This window comes from Giraffa tippelskirchi, chromosome 2, assembly GCF_054371585.1.
Source record: "Giraffa tippelskirchi isolate mGirTip1 chromosome 2, T2T-mGirTip1v1.2.pri, whole genome shotgun sequence".
Lineage (NCBI taxonomy): Eukaryota > Metazoa > Chordata > Mammalia > Artiodactyla > Giraffidae > Giraffa > Giraffa tippelskirchi.
In genome coordinates this window covers 165,176,041-165,198,222 of record NC_137276.1, presented here as the reverse complement: position 1 = coordinate 165,198,222, position 22,182 = coordinate 165,176,041, and the positions used below count along the sequence as shown (strand labels likewise).

At 34.4% G+C, this 22,182-nt stretch overlaps 1 protein-coding gene across 22 annotated transcripts in view; it reads right to left on the bottom strand.

The window, feature by feature from the left end:
* ZNF148 (zinc finger protein 148) overlaps positions 1 to 22,182 on the bottom strand; it is a 135,391-nt gene that overhangs the window by 45,499 nt on the left and 67,710 nt on the right. For all 22 annotated transcript variants that reach the window (XM_081571691.1, XM_081571694.1, XM_081571685.1 and 19 more), the window contains one exon: positions 5,579 to 5,704. In XM_081571691.1, coding sequence (XP_081427817.1) covers positions 5,579 to 5,704 — 126 coding nt within the window. The remainder of the gene's footprint in view (positions 1 to 5,578; positions 5,705 to 22,182) is intronic.

Here is a 22,182-nt window from a genome sequence, read left to right as displayed (position 1 = left end):
TATAGTAATTATAAGGATCAAGCAATTGGGCTTTATCAAGAGTAAAGAAATTGGTAATAGTCTAAACAATACTCTAAATACTTGATTGTTTTCTTAACCGATTCACAAGTTTAAAACAGAATTTTTCAGCAAAATATTTCAATACCAAATGAATTCCTCAATCTGCTTTCTTAATCTCACAGTCCATTAGCAAATACATTTTTTGTTCTGAGACAAATCTATTCCCTGCCAGCTATCCATATACGTAGCAGTGGCTATGTTAAATAATATACCAATTTTAACCAACAAAGCACTAAGCTCTGCCTGTTTAATTCAGATATTTTTGACTTTTCAAGGGTCACTGCAACCAATTAGTCAAAACCTGACACCCCTCAGTGAGAAAGTTTTGTTCTCTTAAAAGGCAGACATGATTTCCCTCATTCTATACTGGAATTATTAAAGTATATTTTAAACTAATAATTATAGGTTTTACCATACATTCTTAATCAGTTGATTTCTAAATCACCAAAATGCAAAACAATTTGGAGGAATAGTTTAAATTTTTCACCTATCACATTTTACTGCAACTGGAAAATGAGATCTTCTAAAATTCCCTTTACTCTCCAAACCCAACTAGAAATGGAAGAACAGTGCAACCCCAAAGACATACAACAAAACAACAAAGTAGCCCACAGTAATACCTACCCTCAACATCTCTGACCATCGTAGTTATCACTGACATTCCATCTTCACATCGTCACTTTCTTTCATTCTCCCTGATTTTTACTCTCTCTCAGTACTTGGTTTTACTTATTACCAAATTTCATTTCTAAATGGCAAGTTTTTGCCAATGCAAGAACATGAAATTCACTATATCATAAGCATGGTATATATAACTGGTGTTCAGGAGAATGACCCAGAGCTTTAGAAAAGGTTTTTTCTCTCATATTTCTAAATATCAGGCAAAGATGTATATGATTTTTTTTTTAAAAGAAAGATTTACATCCAAATATTTTTTAAATTTATGGTTTGGCTCTGTGAAAAAATTATATACCCAGAATCCAAAATTCCCTAGGGAAATTAGATAAATAAATAAAATACTTCTACTTTTCCAGTTTTTCTCTTAAGTACTATTTCATACTTCCATCCCTAGTCTGACAATCAGTTATTTACCTTAAAGCTACTTCTTCGACAATCAGGTTAGCATGCAGGAGAGTTTGACAAATAGCTAGTATTTCTATTTCTCAGCTTTCAATTAAATTTTCCTCAGTTTAGAATTTTTTTTTTTTAAGAATTGAACCCAGTTCCTTTCTTCAGTACGCTATAAGAAATCCTGGCACATTAACAGGCTCTCAAATTAACTGCTTAGAGAATGAAAAGGATATATATTTCAGAATAATAAGTAGGTAACCAAAAAGCACTCTGCTCTAGCACTATTAAGGAGTTTGAAAAGACCTAAAAGATGTATATAATATTGGGTTAAGATAGTATTGTTACATCTTTACTGAAAGGATTCTTAAGAGTTTATCAATGTTAACTCAACAATCCTCATAAAACCCTTCTGTGGTGGAAAACATTATCACTTAATTCACAAAACAAGTCAATAGCAAAGTCAGGTGGTAATACCTCATTTATCCAGAAACTTTCAAAATCAGACTTGAGATTCTCAAACTTAAATGTAAATTACAATTATCTTGGACTCTTTTTAGTACGAATGGAAATCCCCTGAATAAGAATCTCGGGTGATGGGGCCTGAGTATTTATAACTGGAAAAGCCCTATGGGTGATCTAATGCAGAGCCACGAGAACAATGACATGAATGCACTGAGACTGAATTAAGTACACTAAGACTTTTCATACATTTCTAATAACTGTAGTTCTCTATAGTCCTAATCCACAAGGGGAAAAAAAACAGAGTCAAAGTGTCAATGGAAGGTGATGTTAAGTGGCCACATAGATAATAGCAATGTAAAAATGAACAGTATGTCATTAAGGAATGAGAGGATGAAGCACTTATAAGCAGTCAAAAAAAAAAAACTTAAAATCTAGCAGTTAGGATTTCTTAGTATGTGTGTGGCGGGGACGGGGGGAACCTAACATCTCAGTCCTCCCAGAGGGTTTCACTATGATACATATGATTTTTTTTTAATGTTTACAACATGAACCCCAAACCATTAAAAGCTGAATTATGTTCAAATGTACTATGTTTTAAAAGAAAACAATATATTAAAGATTTCTAACAAAGTGGTTGAAATAAAACTAAATTTAAACATTTAAAGGGGACAAGATTTTATTATGTAGAAAATTCACTTTCATAAAACAACTTATTCCATGACAGTATCAAATTACTTGACCAAGATAACCCTCTTCTTCAGACATGCTGCCAAATATATTCCGGCAATTTTCAAGTATCAAATCTACCTTAAGGTGACTAAGCTTTGCCATATGATAAAGGATCAGAAAGCAATTATTGCTTAAAATTCATGGCAGCTAAAGATGACATAATATTGCAGTATTTCTCACCAGAAAGCTTAGCTGGAAGGGAGCCAGGTCTATATGGATATATAAGCTCTAATATTTTTACTGAAAGTCTGCAAGATAACTTCATCTACATTTCTTGTGCAGATCCCCAATCTAATATGATATAATGGGGACACATACTCAAAAGATTCATAATGGCAAAAATTCAAGATTTGTGAAAAGTGTTGGTGGAGAGTAGAGTCCTCTAAGCATTGTTGTTGTGGTCGCTAAGTCATGTCCATGTCTTGCAACCCCGTGGACTATAGCCCACCAGGATCCTCTGTCCATGGGATTATCCAGGGAAGAATACTGGGGTAGATTGCCATTTCCTTCCCCAGGGGATCTTCCTGACCCAGAGATCAAACTTGCATCTCCTGCAGTGGTTCCTGTGGTGCAGGCAGATTCTTTACTGCCGAGCCACTGGGGAAGCCTCTAAGCATAATACACTACAATTATTTGAGAAACTTACAGTTGCTTTTAAGGAATTTAAAAACAAGTAACACTGATTTCTAAGCAAGAGTTAGTTAAGCTTTTCCTTCTCTTCATACAAAAAGGGGAGAGTTACTTTAATGAAAAATCTGAAGTGTGAATTTTTAAACACAAGTTCAAAGTTCTGAGAATCCAGACACAAACCACTCATCTGGATGCTGCAAGGTCAGGGTTAAAAACAACCAACCATTCTCTCTCCTGTCACATGTAATAGGTCAGGACAATGTAAAAATCCTTGTTTTTGTTATTCTCACAGCTCTGTCTGCCATGTATTATTTCTAGTAATTTCACTGTCCTAAGAATGCTCTAAAAAGACTGCCCAAAACATCTTCTTACATGCAATATACTCAGAATAGGCCAAACCTCTTTCATCCAGCAACAACATAAATATATATATATAATTAAATAAATGCCTTTAGGAGTATTTTGATAATACATTATAAGTGAGTTTATCTCAAATCAGACAAGCAAAAACTAAACTTAAAACTCTGTAAAAATATGATCTGTATTACTTAGGACATAATTCCAAACACCCCTGAAGAAGAGAATAACTTAAGTTTTAGTCAGAATTTCAGAATTACAATCAAAAATAGTATCAGAAAAACATGGCTATAAAGTATCAAGGAAAATGTACAACTTACATATGTTGTTTTTTTAAGACTTGAAATAGCTGATTCACTTTGTTCCATAGCAGAAACTAACACAACATTGTAAACCAGTTATACTCCAGTAAGATAAATAAAAAATAAACCGATTAGATATTAAAAATAAAAAAACTTTTTAAAGACTTGAAACAGATTTTGCAATGAACACAAAGTACATAACCACTATCACAATTTTAGAAATTAACATTTTCCTTAAACAACTTGATTAATTCATTAATGTCAATTTTTAAAAGCATCATATGTCACCAAGAAAAACATTAACCTCAAGAAAAGAAAAGGAAGAAAGAAGCAGGGAGGAGGGAGACAAAGGGAATGCACAAAACATGAAACATAAAATGTCAATAATTATGAAAAACACACAAGTTTTAGTATGGGCAATAACCAAAGAAATTAAAATTTAACTATAATGAGACATTCATCTTAAGTTACAAAAGAAGCAAAGTTTAATACTTAAGGTTATGAGAGAGTATGGAGAGACACACCTTAGGTCCACTTCAGGTAGCAATGTAACTTATAGGACATTTCTGGAAGGAGTAACATTATTAGAAAACTTCACTTATTTTGCTTGCTTGTTTATTTGCTTATTTTACTTATTTAATTTTTAAAGAAACCTTTTAAAAAGTTCACACCCTTTGACTCAGCAGTACATGAAAATGTTTACACAAATATTTCAAGTGCAACATGATTTAAAATGAAGACAAAGAGGAAACAACTTTCCAACAACATAGCAATCATTGAATATAACGTGACATATCAAAATAATAATACATATACAGCTAATATCTGTAAAAATCTTTAATAACTTTAAAAATAGCTTACATACTCTAGTTACAAACAGGAAATTCAATCAACCTATACAAATTTGGAAATAGAAAAGGAATATGGCAGAAAACTGAAGTATTTATCTCTAAGAATAAACGGGTTATTTTCGTCTCTATATTTTTCAAAATTTTCTGCAGTAACCATATTTATATATATACCAAAAGCCACATATTGGTAAATGTTTAACATTTTAAGGGGTTAGAGAGTAGGGATGCTGATTTCCATGGTATAAATATTCTCACCGTGGCTTATTTCAAATTACCAATGGTTTCAGAGTCAGCTTGCAAAATTCCTGAAAACTTATTAATCAGCTCTGGCAAGCCAGTACAAACCACAGCACACCACATATCCAAAAGTGTACAAAATGCATAAATAATGATGATGATTTAAATCACAAATACAAAACCAAGTAGCCCACAAAATAAAAAAGATCATGTTATAAAATCTTTTTTAAAAAAACAGAAGATGAAAAATAACTGTAAAAAGATGTAAATTATACAGAGTTCAGAGACTTCCTAGGAATATCAAAATGATACATACAATCAGCTACTACTGTATTGAAAGGAAAAAAAGGCAGGCAATTCATAATAGTATTTATGGGTCATTTGTTTATTTACTAAGCCATTCATTCACCCACAGTATTTACTGAGAGTCTCTTAGGCCTACTATTCCACGCTCTTGGGATATTGCTGTGAATAAAATGAAGTCCCTGCTCTCACAGAGCTTACATTCTAGTCTATCACAGGTATTGCACAATCTTTTCCTCATGACCAATTGGTACTGAATTTTCCTGAAATAGGAATACTAGAATAAGTAAGACTAATATGAATGAGAAGCAAGGGCACTGTATATTATCAGTTAGTTTTTAAAGAAAAGAGAGATATGGGGTAAGAAAAGTTAAAAAAAAAAAAAAAGACGTGTGAAAGGGAAGTGGAAAATTTTAAAGCAATGGCCCACCATCTCCATGCAGACATGCATCTCTTCCTTACTCCTGATGCAACAGTCCAACTTTACTAAGCCACATGAGACTTATGGTCCAGCCAAGTTCCTACCTATAAGATTAAGCAATAGTATGGGACCACCACCTTAAAATATTCTCTTACTTTTGCAGGAGAACGCTGTTTCCGTTTCTTCTTTTTCTGTAAGTCTACTGGCTCTCTGATTTGTTTTTTGTCTCTCATCAGTTGCTCAGATACATCAGTGAAAGTAATTTCCTGCTTTACATTTATCTGTTAAAAAAAAAAAAAGCCAGTTTTAGAAATAAACAAAAAGTCCACTGTGACAAAGAGCCACTGCATGCTTAATTCTCTGCTAAATCTACATACAGATGTTCCCAGAAAGATTACTTGTGTGTGCAAGTAAATAGTGTGCTGAAGAATTCAATACGTAATTGACATATAAGAATCAACAGTATATAAATTGAAGGCATAAACTAGGATTTTATAAAAATTTATCCGGAAAATAAAGATTAAAGCTGTCCTGGGAAAAAATAATAAGACCTAGGAGAATAAAGTAGAAGTGAGGATACAATATCACTCCCATATTTAAGAAAACTGAGGTTAAAAGCATAAAAAAAGGTTAAATTCCAAAATCAGTAAAATACTAGGGGACCAGACTTCATGATGGGTCTGAATTTGTCAATCTGTCAATTGGCAAAACATCACGAAAACAACAGAAAATTCTAAAAGGTAATTTCATTAAAAAACGGAACAATAATCTAACAATAAAATTTAATTATCTTTAAGTTCAATGTTTTTGGCAATATCTTAACCAGTATTTTCCCGGGCTGTACAAAAAACCATCACCAAATGTATGTTTACAGAATTACATATGGTTTTAGGCCACAGCTATGTACAAGACAATTCTAACTACAGAATAAGCAAAGAAATACTACAAGCATTAAGATGTCAATAACGTTATTTCATCTTTAGATCTCAGTTCTCATAGATGTGAAGCTATGTCCTAATATGTGGAGTGATGGTAGCATCAATTCTCATCAGAACTGATGGTACACAGTCTCCCACTCCTCACCACCACATTTTCAAACTATCCTTGAAATAAAACACAAGTATATTAAAACTGAGAAACTTTCAACTCAACAGGCTCTGAAATACATTTAAAATCCTTGAACCTTCAACCAGAAGAACACAACGAGAAGTCTGCAACCTGGAAGGGGACGCTCACCCAACCATGCTGGCACCCTGATCCTGAGCTTCCAGCCTTCAGAACTGTGAGAAATAAATTTCTGTTGTTTATAACCTTTAAAAAAAATCTTGCTTAAAAAAGAATCTTAATAATATTCCAGGAAGTACAATATGCTAATAGCTATATTTTCAAAAAATACATTTAAAAAGGGGGTGCTAAAGGTTATAAATATTTTACAGACTTATAGTTTAAAGTCAGAAGACATAGCTGCGTAGAAGTGTTCATGAAGGAAATGCAACATAAGTCAGGGATTTCAAACTGACAAAATACAGAACTGGAAGTTTTCATAAATTTCTGAAATGTGGGCAGCATGAGAACTGTAAATCAAGGAGAACTTAGTCATAAAAACATGCCTGTAAATGATTATTTAGCTAATAATTCTATCAGCTTAGAGAATAGTACTAGTGACCATTCTTGTGGCTTCTTTTAGTATAATTATTTGAAATATAAAATAGAATGGTAAAGTCACCTCCAACAAGGCTTCAGAATACACACGTTACCATCTCTGAAGTGATATTTACTGCAACACAGCTACTGAGGCTGGGTATAAGACAAGGAGAAGCCACAACAGATTAAGCAGCTGTTGAACTGCTCTCTCTTATGTTGCAAGGGCACCATAAAGTAGTTCCAACATTTCTGTTGGCTGATAAATTACAAAGTAACCACGAAAATACAGAATGTAGAAATAAGAAAGAGTAACATTTTTTAGCAGACGTGTGAGGCAGAATGTAAGACAGATTTACAAATAAGTTCTGCCATTAGCAGCTATTTAAACCAAGGAAGAGCCTTTATGTGCAAATAGTGAAAAAGATTAATACATACATCTGAACCTTTTAGCTATTTCTACATACATGGAGAGTGATGACAAATGTAAAGTACACTTCTAACATTATGAAAGCATAGAACCAAACTTAGAAGTATCAATCAGTCAAAGCACTGTGAATGCTAATAAGCACACAAAAGCTACATTTTTATAATACTCCAACAGGCTTATCACTCATAAATGAAATAAGGTAATCTCTTCATATACTACAACCACATACTAAAGTATATGGTCCAGCCTAGGGTACTTAGAAAAGATACTGGTAAATCCACAAACATAGAGAGACAGGTATGAAAATGACAAGGCAGCTAGCAAGAATGAGGTGCAAAAAGTCTGGGAAAACAAATCTTCATTGGCCCAAGGAAGACTACAATAATCTATAAAGACACAAAAACTTTTTAAGCATGGCAAAAGAGACAAAACTCATCTGTAAGTTTTCTACTTCTTCCTTGAGAAATATCTTTAAACAAAAATCAAGTTCTCAGTGTTACTTTTCACCTAAAATAAACCAAAGTCTAATTAATCAAAGCATGTATCTGCAGATGTGATTTCTGAAAGACTTATTAATTTGCTGGATTTTTTGAAACGTACTCATTAGAATATCAAGAAAATCAACAGGCTAGGAAATATGTCAGATTAAAAAACAAACCTCTCGTTTCTCCCCCACAGCTTAATCTTTACCATTTTACCTAGTCCCACATGCAACCTTCTGCCTATATCTGAGAATCTGAATTTCAATGCTTTGCTCACTACCAAATCAGAAAACGCCATCAACACTGTTAATCACCCTACTCATACTTCTTTCTTAAGATCTGACTAAACCCAGACATTTCTCCACCTGAAACTCCTGCTCATCCACTGATCAAAGCTCCATATGGGCCTCCCACTTTTAAGACAAAGGAGGCCATTAGGCATGACCATCCTGTGTCACACTTACTTGATACATTTATCTAACTTCTACCCCAACACCCTTTCAAGAGGCAGAGCCCATGCTTCCTCACCCTTTGCCACTTCCCAGGCTGGTTCATTCTTGCTAGTTTTAATTTATACACATCTTAATTATACTGAAGTATTCCTCATTTTTTATTGTTCTCTCTTTATTCTCCTAACTTTAAACATAAAGAGGCCCTTCTATACTGAAAAAAATAAAAATCTTTCTCTTGATTATAATCACTAGTAATTCATGCCCAGAATCCAGAATGATTCTTTTTCAAGACTTTCATGTCTGGCTCAAACATAAACTATCTCACTTTTATATTTTTCTGTTTCATGTGCCTGTATCTTCTTTGATATTTCTCATAACAGCTTTCACTCACTTATTCAATAGCTACTAAGTGCTAAATTCAGTCAGTTTAAAGTAATATAATGAAAACTTTAAATTTACTGAGATTCTAACATTGTACACAGCAAAATACTAGATACAAAGAACACATTCTAAGATCTTCTTTCCAAAGATCTTAAAATGCAGATGGGAAGTTTTCATGCCTTAAAAAGAAAACAAGAAAGGAAAAAAACTAATAACAATAATAAACTAATAAAATGGCACATATCTGCTGCTGCTGCTGCTGCTAAGTTGCTTCAGTCGTGTCCGACTCTGTGCGACCCCATAGACGGCAACCCACCAGGCTCCACCGTCCCTGGGATTCTCCAGGAAAGAATACTGGAGTGGGTCGCCATTTCCCTCTCCAGTGCATGAAAAGGAAAAGTGAAAGTGAAGTCGCTCAGTCGTTTCCGACTCTTAGCGACGCCATGGACTCTGGCTCAACCTAAATGAATGACACAGGGCAGGAACCAAATGGAGAAACTCGTAAGATCTGAAATAACTGCAAAAAGCTTTCTGGATTGAATAAGAGACTTAATCAGAGCTGCAGGATTCTCAACACTATCCCCTTTTTATTTTCTTCTTCCACCAAACCTGCTACTCTTCCCAACTACTTTCTTCCACACTCAATAATGTTAACAAGCAATTTAACAAATGTAGGCATATCTAAAATAAGGTTGCCAGACATAGTATGTGATGAACATTTGATGTGGTTTGCAAATTTTGGTCTACTCCTAACTCCCAAAGTGACCCCTTTACAATCATTTGGACTCTTCTTACTCTTTATTCTTAATAACCTACATCCATATCCATTTCAAGCTTTACAGCATTATAATCTACTAATGTATTCTTCCACAAATAAATTAACATAAGACTGCTTTCTTGCCATTTCCCCAGTGAGGAATACACAAGAGATCCTTACTGCCCTTGCTATCAATTATACTCCTTCCCCGGCTCAGCTTTCAAGATTCTGCATGATCTCCTTTACAGTAAAGACCTAGGACACTTGCAGAAGTATCTGTCCTTACCATCTCTCCATTTCTGAAGCAATATGTTCCCTTCAATTTTCAACTTCACTTTTAGGTATTCTCAATCATCTTCCCACCCCTGCTTAAGGAAAAAGAAAGTGTCTTTGTGCTTTCCTCTATACTCTGTGCTGCTGATTCCATTACTACCCATCTTTCAAGCTCTGCATCTTCACTGTCTCTAAAATAATCTTACTTCACCAACTACTTCTCTGCCTAAAAGTACACTTAAATTTACCCTATAAAATAATTTCTTGTGGACCAAAATATTTCCAACAACTTCCATTCTCTTACGGCCGAACTTTTTGAAAGAACAATCTGAAGTAAGTATATAATATATAAATAATTGCCACCAAACTTAGAGAAATGGTTATTCTGAGAGTAAAAATAGTACACAGTCATATAAAAAGAATGTGTTTAACTATCACTAGAAAGAAACTGTTCCAAAATATTGCCTAGGAAACATATAAAATCAAAGTGACCACCAGTACAACAAAGTGTTTAAATGTAAAAAGAAAGATATAAAACAATTAACTGTACTATAAATATACTGCCTAAATAATGTTAGCAATATCTGAAAGTACTCACGGAGTCCAGGAAAAGAGAAATTTAACACCAAGAATATATCCCTATGGATATGTATGCGTGTGTTTATTTCCAGGATGGTTTTGGAAATAACAGATATAACCAGTCAACAGGAAGATTTCTAATTCCAAGCTCACCAAGCCACAGAATAGTGCAGGGAGAAGCAGCACATTCATGGACAGCCCTCGGTGTGAATCATAAACCACAACCCTCCCTTTCTGCCTGACCTGACGGCATGTTAACTTCTGATACGAGCTACATTTGTCAGGGCTTGAGAAAGTCCATAACTATCTTTTGATTTTGAAAAGGTTCAGGGACCCACAGTTCACAACAAACATTCTAATCTACTCCTCTATAATATTTCTCATTAAAAATTTGTATTTTGGTTGCTATATCAGCATCTTACAATTTAGTAACTATAAGATGAACTGGAACAAGTGATCAAATCAAGTTATCTTACCTGAAATAGTGCCGACAATCTCCATCTTACCCAGAAATTCTATTCTTTTAACTTCTGTAGCATCACGGTTCAAGTTCTTCCTTGTTCCTCACAGAAGTTCTTCTGGATCCATCCTTCTACTATATATGTACTTTTATTTTGTAGGAGTTTTAGTAAATCTCTATCAACAGTTCTCAAAGTGTGGTCCAGGAACTCCTGAAGACCCCTGACACTCTTTCTCATGGGTGGTCCATGAGAGAAAAAACACTTTCACTATAATACATGGTGTTTGTTGTTTTTTTTTCACTCTCCTCTTAGGAGTATATAGCAGCAGTATTAAGAAGCTAACATGTGATGTCGCCACAGACTAAATATATTAGCAAATATGAGATAAGCCAGACAATAAACAGGTTGTAAAATTTTAAAACAAATTCTCATAGAATTTCTTATTTTAGAAAAGTTATATTTCATTAAAAAATATGCTATGTGTTAACATGTAATGCGATTTATTTATAAAAATAAAAATTTTAATTGTTTAAATTTATAAAATGGTAAATATCAACATACATAACCAACAGAAGCAAGAGTTCTTAAGAGATTTCAAAATTTTTAAGAGCAAAGGGGTTCCATGGCCAGAAATTTTGAGAACCACTGATCTAGATACATCTTAACTATATTTTGCATTCCCTCCCTTTTCTCCATTCAATCTCATTCAATACAGATGTCTTGGCCCAACCACATAAATTACTATAGATGTGTGTCCATTTGTCGATTAGTAGACACACACATAATGCCTAGCTCTGTGTGCTAAGATCACTAAGAAGCAATGAAACACACCTAACATCTAAAACTTAGTTTCTAACTACCATTATCAAAACAAAAGGAACTGGAGTTCCTTGAAGAAGTGACTGATTTCAAAGCTGGGCAAGGAGAACTATATATAAGATGACATTGGAACATTCTGTGGTGCCAGAAACTAGAGTGCATGTCAAAAGGACATAAGGGCTTGTCTGAAAGAGTTCCTAATGGGCAAGCTGAAACAAGTGATAAAAAAATAAATGGCAGTACCAGATTATAATGCAAAGAATAAAACAAATATCCGTTCTGATATAAATGGAATTTTTTTTAACGGAGGGAAGGGACAGCTACAATTAACATAAATATAGAAGGAATGAGGAAAATACAAATTCACATTTAGGTAAACACCACATTAATAATAACTACAGTTGGCAGGACCCACCAATGGATGCTTACATAGGTAGGTAAAAATTTGAGTAGAAATAGGATATTTAAACAGACTCAAACTATTCAATATTTCCTACAAGATATTTGCCAATTACAGAAGCGAAAAAAGTGACTTTAAAATGGGGAAAACTGGCAGATATCACCTTAGCAAAGCACAGAGAATGTAGTAATACCAATAATAAGACATATCTCCACATTTTATAATCCCTGATATGATGCTCTGAAACAAACACACCACTTCTGTGGGATTTGTCAAAAAATGAAAGCACCAATCTAATCATAAGAATACATCAGAAAGACTCAAATTGAAAATCATTCTACAAAATAACCAATACCCATCAAGTATCAAGGTCATAAAAGATAAGGAAAGACTGAATTGTCATGGAACAGTGGAGACTCAAGAAGATGTAACAACTAAATATAACATGGAATCCTGGAACAGAAAAGGAACATTAGGGGAAAAACATGATATTCCACTAAGTTCTCTAGTTTATTTAATAGTATTTTATCAACATTAAGTTCCTGGCTTTGATAACTGTACTATGGTTGCATAAGCTTTGATATTACAGGAAGTTAGATGATGGGTTTAGGTGAACTTGGTACTATTTCTGCAACTTTCTTACAAACCTAAAATTATTTCATAATAAAAAGTTTTTTGAAACTATTCTACAATTTTTCTAACTACAAAAATACTTAACATTCCAAACATTAATTCTATTCATTTAATATGTGCAGGGTTTTTTTGTATACCAAGTTGTATACAAATTTGTATATCTCAAGAAAGCCATTTTTAAAAATTATTAGTATTTAAGCTGGAGAGGATGGGGAGAAAAGGGAACTGGTGGCTCAGCTGGTAAAGAATCCACCTGCAATGTGGGAGACCTGGGTTCCATCCCTGGGTTGGTAAGATCCCCTGGAGAAGAGAATGGTTATCCACTCCAGTATTCTGGCCTGGAGAGTTCCATGGAATGTATAGTCCATGGGGTCCCAAAGAGCTGGACATGACTGTGTGCCTTTCACTTTCACTTCACCTACACAGTTGGTGGGTATGTAAATTGGTCCTCAAAAAACTAAAAATAGTGTTGCCATATGATCCAGCAATACCACTCCTGGGCATGTATCTGAAAAAAACTAGAATTCAAAAAAAAAATACATGCATCTCAAAGTTCTTAACAGCATTATTAACAACAGCCAAGACGTGGAAGCAACCTAAATGTCTACTGACAGAAGAATGAAGACGATATAAGTTCAGCTGCTGTCATGTCCAACTCTTTGCAATATATATATATTTTATATATATGATATATATCAGAAGATTATATATATATATATGATGTGCTTAGTCACTCAGTCATGTATGTCTTTCTGTGACCCCATGTACTGTAGCCCACCAGGCTCCTCTGTCCATGGGGATTCTCCAGGAAAGAATATTAGAGTGGGTTGCCATGCCCTCCCTCCAAGGGACCTTCCTGACCCAGAGATCAAACCCAGGTCTCCCACACTGCAGGCAGATTCTTTGCCATCTGAGCCATCAGGGAAGCCCATATATATATAAATATATAATGGAATACTGCTCAGTCATAAAAAAGAATAAACCAATGCTATGTGCAGCAACATGGATGGACCTAGAGAATATCATACTAAGTGAAGTAAGTCAGAAAGAGGAAGACAAGTATCATATGATATCACTGATAACATGGAATCTAAAATATGACACAAATGAATTTATGAAACAGACTCACAGACACAGAAAACAAATTTCTGGTTACCAAAGGAGAAAGGTTGTGGAGGAGGGATAAATTAGGACTTTCCGATTGGAAGATACAAACAACTATCTATAAAATAAACAAGATCCTACAATACAACACAGAGAATTATATTCCAAATCCAGTTATAAACCATAATGGAAAAGAATATGTGTATAGGTGTATATATTCATACACACACATATATAATTGAGTCACTTTTCTGTAAACCAGAAATCAACACATTGTAAATCTACAATTAAACAAAAAACAGCATTTATAGTGTTCTACAAATTTGTGATTCCTCCCCAGCATAGTAACTAAGATTTATCTAATATTTACTATGTGCCAGACACTCTTCTAGGTGCTATGGATACAATGCGTGGAAGGCACGCAGGGAAGGAAGGGGGTGCACATGGTCTCTATCCTGTATAATCTATTGCATTTAATCCTACAGTAAGACTGCTGCTGCTGCTAAGTCACTTCAGTCATGTCCAACTCTGTTCGACCCCAGAGACGGCTGCCCACCAGGCTCCGCCGTCCCTGGGATTCTCCAGGCAAGAGTACTGGAGTGGGTTGCCATTTCCTTCTCCAAGGCATGAAAGTGAAAAGTGAAAGTGAAGTCGCTCAGTCGTGTCTGACTCCTAGCGACCCCATGGACTGCAGCCTACCAGGCTCCTCCGTCCATGGGATTCTCCAGGCAAGAGGACTGGAGTGGGTTGCCATTGCCTTCTGCGTAAGCATTTTCATCCCATTTGACAAATAAGAAATCTAAGGCTGAGAAAGGTTATTTGTCTAAGAAGGGAAACAAAAAGTTACACCCAAGTCCTCCAAATCCAGCAACAGAGACCCTAATTACTGCAATCTGTGAATTATTTTTTATCCTCGCATTACCAGTGAAGAAACTAAAATATCACAGAGGCAAGTGTCTTACCAAGGCTATCATTGGGACTAGATTTCAACACTAGTACTTAAACCAGGATTTTATATCTCTTAGTTCAGTGCTATTTCCATTACTATAACTGCTTCTTTATAAATCTAATAAATCATTCAAACATTTTAAAATGATTTTTGCACAAACATACTTCATTTTCCCTTATACAAACTATAGTTTGGCTGCTTCAGAATATGGAAAGAATTTCTAGTGGTTCTAGAGAAAGGAAATCATTTAAAAAATAACAAAGTGGATAAAATGTCAACAATATTTAGATAAAGCATAAGATCGGAATTTCAATCCCATCTCTTCCAATTATTATTGGGTGAACTTGGCTTCCAAAAGTAGTATGGAAAAACAAAAAAAGCATAGGTTGGGAGTTAAAAGAAATACAACCTAATCCCAAAGAGTAATACTAGCAGTGTCAGAAATACAATCTAATCCCAAAGAGTGATACTAGCAGTGTCAAGCTGAACAACTAAAATTTAGTCATTCGTAACTTTATTCATCCATAAATGGAGGAAATAATTCTCATAGAATCTATGCAGAGTTAAAGGGATTATATATGTAAATCATCAACTATGGCATATATTATACAGTTAATCTTTTTTTTATACAGTTAATTTTTTTATGCCATTCATTATCATGACTTCCCTGGTGGTTCAGACAGGAAAGCATCTGCCTATAATGCAGGAGACCCGGGTTCGATTCCTGGGTCGGGAAGATCCCCTGGAGAAGGAAACTGCAACCCACTCCAGCACTCTTGCCTGGAAAATCCCATGGATGGAAGATCCTGGTAGGCTACAGTCCATGGAGTCGCAAAGAGTTGGACACGACTGAGCGACTTCACTTTCACTATCATAATCATTTCCTCACCTGTTAAGTAGTGGCAGTAATACTATCCAGTTTATACACATCAGAAAATCCAATGAGATTACACAAAAACTGTAAGTTCTAAGTACATATCTATGGTTATTAATTATTGTTATAAAATCACAGATATGTAATTGCTTAGATGATTATCAATTTCCATAGAGCATCTCAACTTACTACATCCTATTATCTAAAACTCGATATTGCTAAAAATAAAATCTTTTTTCACATCAGAACCTCCTTCTAAATTCCCTGCTTCTCTTTTCTTCCTCCTGCCTTTCAGCAACCCAGTCTCTTGTCTAAAGACATCTTTTAATTTTCTTCTCCACTCCCAAACCAAGACCAAGTCCAGTTATTTCTCTTTTTCTCACACAAATCTGGAAATTATATTCCACATTTCCTATTCTAGATCATTTTTAAAGAAACTAAGTTGGGAATCTCATACACTACTAGAAGGAGAATAAATCGATCAACATTTGTGGACTATAAATTAGCCAGTATATATCAAGAGTCTTAGGAAATCTATACAGAAGAAATAATCTCACATGACAACACTATCTGCATATAACATCACAATAACATTTACAACTGTAAATAAAGTGCGAACAGTCTAATACACAGTAAAGAAATAGTGAGATAAATTACAATACAGCTATATGATATACAGGAACGAGAAATCTTACTTTTGAATAATTTTAATAATATATTGAGATGCTCATGGTTTAAGGTTAAATTATATTAATAAATTTGGATAAATATATTTTTACAATTTTACACAAACACAAATACATATGCAGCAAATTTTACACACACAAATATATATGCAGAAAAACAAAGGAAAACACTAAAATACTAACAATGAAATGTTAGTAGTGATTATCCTAGAGTAGTAAGATTGCAGCAATTTCTATTATCTTGATAGCTTTTTTAATTTAATTTTTTTTAATACCAAAAGCATTTTGTGTTGGGGTAAAGCTGAGTAACAATGTTGTGATAGTTTAGCTTTCAAATTTTTACATTTTCTTAACAAACCATGTATTATTTTATAATCCTAAAAAGACATTAAGTCCAGTCTTAGTATAAATTCTTAGGATTAATCAAAGAAAAATCTATTTATTATTATCTTAATATACTAACTTATTGTAAGAATTGAAATATTAAGCCAGCAAAGTGAAAGTGAAAAAATTTCTATGGGTGAGTTGGGAAAAAAAGCAAAAGTCATCAAGTAAATAGTGATCCCCTGTCTCACATCATCAGCAAAAATCAATTCCAAACAGACTACTGATCTAAATGGGAAAGGAAAACTATAAAGTTTTCAAAAGTTAACAAAGGAAAATACCGTTACAACCTTGGGGCAGGCAAAGAACTCTTAAACAGGACACACGAGACACCAAAAGGAAAAGACATAAACTGAACTTCGTTAACACTGACTTCTGTTCATCAAAAGAGTAAAAAGGCAAATCATAGTGGAAGCGTAGAAAAGACAACTGATACATATATATTCAACAAATATAAAAGAATTACCACAAATCTGTAAGAGAAAGGAACACCCTAATAGAAAAAAGAGCAAAAGATGAACATGCACGTTACAAAAAAATATCCAAATTGTCAGTAAACATGAAAGGAACTCACATTAGTTATCAGTGAAATGCACACTGGAAAAAAAAAAAAAACCCAAACTGAAATACTACTACCAACCCACCAAAATAGTTAAAATTAAAGTACTGACAGTGCCAAATATTATGGATAGAGAACAATTTGTATAAACTGGCAAAGCCACTGAGAAAAACTCCTATAGCTGAACATAGGCATACCCAGCAAACTCCAGGATATAACCAACCGACATGAGTGTGCACATGCACCAAAAGACACATCAAAGAATATTTGCAACAGGGAATTCCTTGGCAATCCAGTGGCTAGGACTCAGTGCTTTCACTGCCAGGGCCCAGGTTTGATCCCTGGTCAGGTAACTAAGATCCTGCAAGCCATGAAGCATGTTACCCAACCATCCCCTCCAAAACCTATTTGCAGCAGCACTTTTCAAAACAGTCAACATCATGAAACAAGATGCCTATTATGCTACAAAGAATAAATTGATATATTCACACTGCTGACAATTACACAGAAATGAGAATAAACTACTACTACATGCAATAACATGGATGGATATATCTCATAAAAAATGCAAAAGAAATCAAATATTAGATAGCACATACAGAATTCAAAAGTCAGGGAAAGCTAACTAACTGTGATAAAAGTGTTCTGGTAGGGAGCAGTTATCTTTAGGAATTAGAGGAGTGTTGTGACTAAAAGGGACACGGGGTAGGGCCCCTGGGATGCTGATAATGTTCCATGTCTTAATCAGGGTAGTAATTACACATGTATGTCACTTTTGAGGATATTCATCACTAACAATTTGTGCACATTTCTGGATAAATGCTGCATTTCAAAAAAAAGATACACGCCTAGAGAAAAAGCATTACAAATATGCAGATATATAGACAGATACAAGAAACATGCTTGTACCATTTGGATATATATATATACAAGCATGATCCTTTTATCATTATTTCATTCAAACAAATCTACCAATAACATAAATATTCATCAATAGGGGAGTGATTAAATAAAACAAGGCACATCATTTAATCATTCATTAGAATAAAAAAGCAAGCTTTAGATGTAACATGGAAATTTCTACAAAATATTATTAAATGAATAATGCAGACTTCAAAAATAGACAAAAATAACATTATCTAATTTGTGTAGAACAAAATATATGTATATTTTCATAAGATATATATTTACAAAACACACAGAAATAAAGACACATTCTGAATGTTTTTCTATAAATTTAAAATTTTCAGGATATCAGTATTAGCAGTTATCTCTTTGGAATTAGAGTAGAAAACAAGGAACTTTTACTTTTTTTGTTCTAGAACAACAGACTGGTTCCAAATAGGAAAAGGAGTACATCAAGGCTGTATATTGTCACTCTGCTTATTTAACTTATATGCAGAGTACATCATGAGAAATGCTGGGCTGGAAGAAACACAAGCTGGAATCAAGATTGCTGGGAGAAATATCAATAACCTCAGATATGCAGACGACACCACCCTTATGGCAGAAAGTGAAAAAGAACTAAAAAGCCTCTTGATGAAAGTGAAAGAGGACGGTGAAAAACTGGCTTAAAGCTCAACATTCAGAAAACTAAGATCATGGCATCTGGTCGCATGACTTCATGGTAAATAGATGGGGAAACAGTGGAAACAGTGGCAGAGTTTATTTTAGGGGGGGCTCCAAAATCACTGCAGATGGTGACTGCAGCCATGAAATTAAAAGACGCTTACTCCTTGGAAGGAAAGTTATGAGCAACCTAGATAGCATATTAAAAAGCAGAGACATTACTTTGCCAACAAAGGTCTGTCTAGTCAAGGCTATGGTTTTTCCAGTAGTCATGTATGGATGTGAAAGTTCAACTGTGAAGAAAGCTGAGTGCCAAAGAATTGATGCTTTTAAACTATGGTGTTGGAGAAGACTCTTGAGAGTCCCTTGGACTGCAAGGAGATCCAACCAGTCCATCCTAAAGGAGATCAGCCCTGGGTGTTCATTGGCAGGACTGATGTTGCAGCTGAAACTCCAATCCTTTGGCCACCTCATGTGAAGAGTTGACTCATTGGAAAAGACCCTGTTGCTGGGAAGGATTGGGGGCAGGAGGAGAAGGGAACGACAGAAGATGAGATGGTTGGATGGCATCACCGACTTGATGGACATGAGTCTGGGTAAACTCTGGGAGTTGGTGATGGACAGGGAGGCCTGGTGTGCTGCAATTCATGGGGTTGCAAAGAGTCGGACACAACTGAGCGACTGAACCGAATACTAAATTTTATAATGACTATGTTCAGTTCAGTCGCTCAGTCGTGACTATGTAGTCCTTTTATAATAAACTTCATTATACAAGTATGAAAAAAGTCAAAGTACACATCTCTGAGATTGATCTAGCTAGATGGATGCTATCAGAGCCTTGTCTATGACTTCCAATTTGGGCACCACTTGATCTAAGAAAAGAGTATAACTGTCATTCAGTACCACTATCTCACAATTCCAGATCAATCAGTTAGATATCAAATATCACATAGAACTATACGAAAAGTGTTAGGAAACTAGCTATGTTACTAAAGAATATAGAAAGAAAACTTCTATTAACAATTTACGTCCACTTCAGGGGGGAAAAATGTAAGTTGAGTCTAACGACTTTAAGAGCACTGGAGAATGCCAGTATGAAAAACAGACCATTCTAGGTTAGCTCTCTAAAACAACCTACTAATAGAGATACTTTGATTCATTTACTTACCAGGTGAGTTGAAATCAATAATAATAAGCAATAATATGACTCTCATCAGGAAAAACTATAAAGCAAGATTACTTATTCTATGTTTTCTGCTAAAATACTGATTTCTATCAAATAGGATACTTTCTAAGAGCCACATAAAAGAGTAAATTCTTGTTTAAAAAAATAACCTTAGGGAAATGATATAAACTACCATCTATTCTCTTTAAAACAAGCTCAATTAATAAATCTATTTCTGAAAATAATATTCAAAGAGTATGACAAAGTGAAAAGTATTTGAATAGGGCGGTACTTCTTAAAAGCATTCAGACACAAAAAAAGTCAACACAAATGCCTCAAAAGACAAGGACCGAAGAGCCAATAAACAGAAAATTACTTCTGAATCCCTCAAATGAACTTTAAAAAAATAGACAGTAATAAGAACTGGCTATAACTAATAAATAACTTTATTGAAAAAGTATACAGTGTAATAGAGATAACAAGTTGGGATTTAGCCAAAAAGAGAGGAAGAAACATATCCTAACAATGACTATTTAAGCAAATAAACAAAATCAAATAGACTTGTCACCTTTCAGGATGACTGTGAAAGATCACTGATACCAATAAATGTAATCCAATCCTGTGACTAAAACAGTACAAAATACATGGCAAAACTAGTATTTTAAAATCACTGACATGAATAAAATAGTTCTTTTTTCTTCTCATTTTGTTAAATAGGAAAGGAAAAGACACTTATTCCAGGACATGTACTCAAATTCCTAGCATCAGCATGTTAAAGTTTTATTCACTGGAGCAAAAGGTATTTGGGGAAATGTCTATACAATCCTTTTTAAGCTAATGACAGGATTTAAGGCAACTTTTAAAACTAAAAACAAAAGAGAGGTTTTACAGCAATGGCCAAGTATGTCTTGAGTTTCCTAAGCCATTAAAATAATCATGAATACAAAATGCATAAAAGGATATCTACAATTCTACTCATACTGCTTTCAGCACAAAAATTCATGACTAAAATAAAAAGCTTCATGACTGCTAAAGTATATTTTTTTCAGGAATCACAAACACTTGAGATACTTTACACTTTATTATATCATTATATGACTGGAGCATGATTTTTTTATAGCTCTTAATTTACATAAAATGGGATCTTCCCAACCCAGGCATTGAACCTGGGTCTCCTGCACTGCAGGCAAATTCTTTACCAACTCAGCTACCAGGCAATTTCCTTGGGTAGGGAAAATATCCTGGAGAAGGAAATGGCAACCCACTCCAGTATTCTTGCCTGGAAAATCCCATGGACAGAGGAGACAATAGGCCACAGTCCATGGGGTTGCAAAAGAGTCGGACATGACTTGACTAAATGATTTAAAAAATTCTTTCATTCAAGTGCAATTCAGTACCTTTCTAGGAAACAAATGTGGCATATATCATTACAAATAACAATTTGTTCTATTCTGTCAATATAAACATGTCTTTTACTCTTCAACATATCTGACGTCAGTTGGAAAAATATAGTCCACAAAGTTTCCAATCCCTTTTCTATAAAAGGAATTAAAAGGACAAGCCAAATACTTTTTTTTTCAAATTTCTGAAATTAATTTTTAAGTTGAAAAGCTTTCTAACACAATGCTATCCAAAACTTCCTGAAATAATGGATATATTCTTTATGCTGTCTAATACAGAGTCATTAAGCACATGTGACTATTGAGCACTTGAAATGTAGCTAATGCAATTAAAGAACTGAAATACTAATTTTAGTTCATTCTAATTCAAATTTCTAACATACCAGAAAACTAAGTTCTAATGAGCAAACTATAGACACTTGAAAGTTGGCTTGCAGATTGCTGTTGAAAATGTACAGCCACATAGCTGAAGGTGGGTGATTGATTTAGAGTAATGAGGTCATGATAAATCCTGAAAGCCAGCAGTTATCACAAAACTTTACTTCAACTATCACAGAACAATAGGTAGTTTATAGAGGCTACAGAACCTCAACTGTTATTAACAGTTTGCTGCTGCTGCTAAGTCGCTTCAGTCGTGTCCGACTCTGTGCGACCCCATAGACGGCAGCCCACCAGGCTCTGCCATCCCTGGGATTCTCCAGGCAAGAATAATGGAGTGGATTGCCATTTCCTTCTCCAGTGCATGAAAGGGAAAAGTGAAA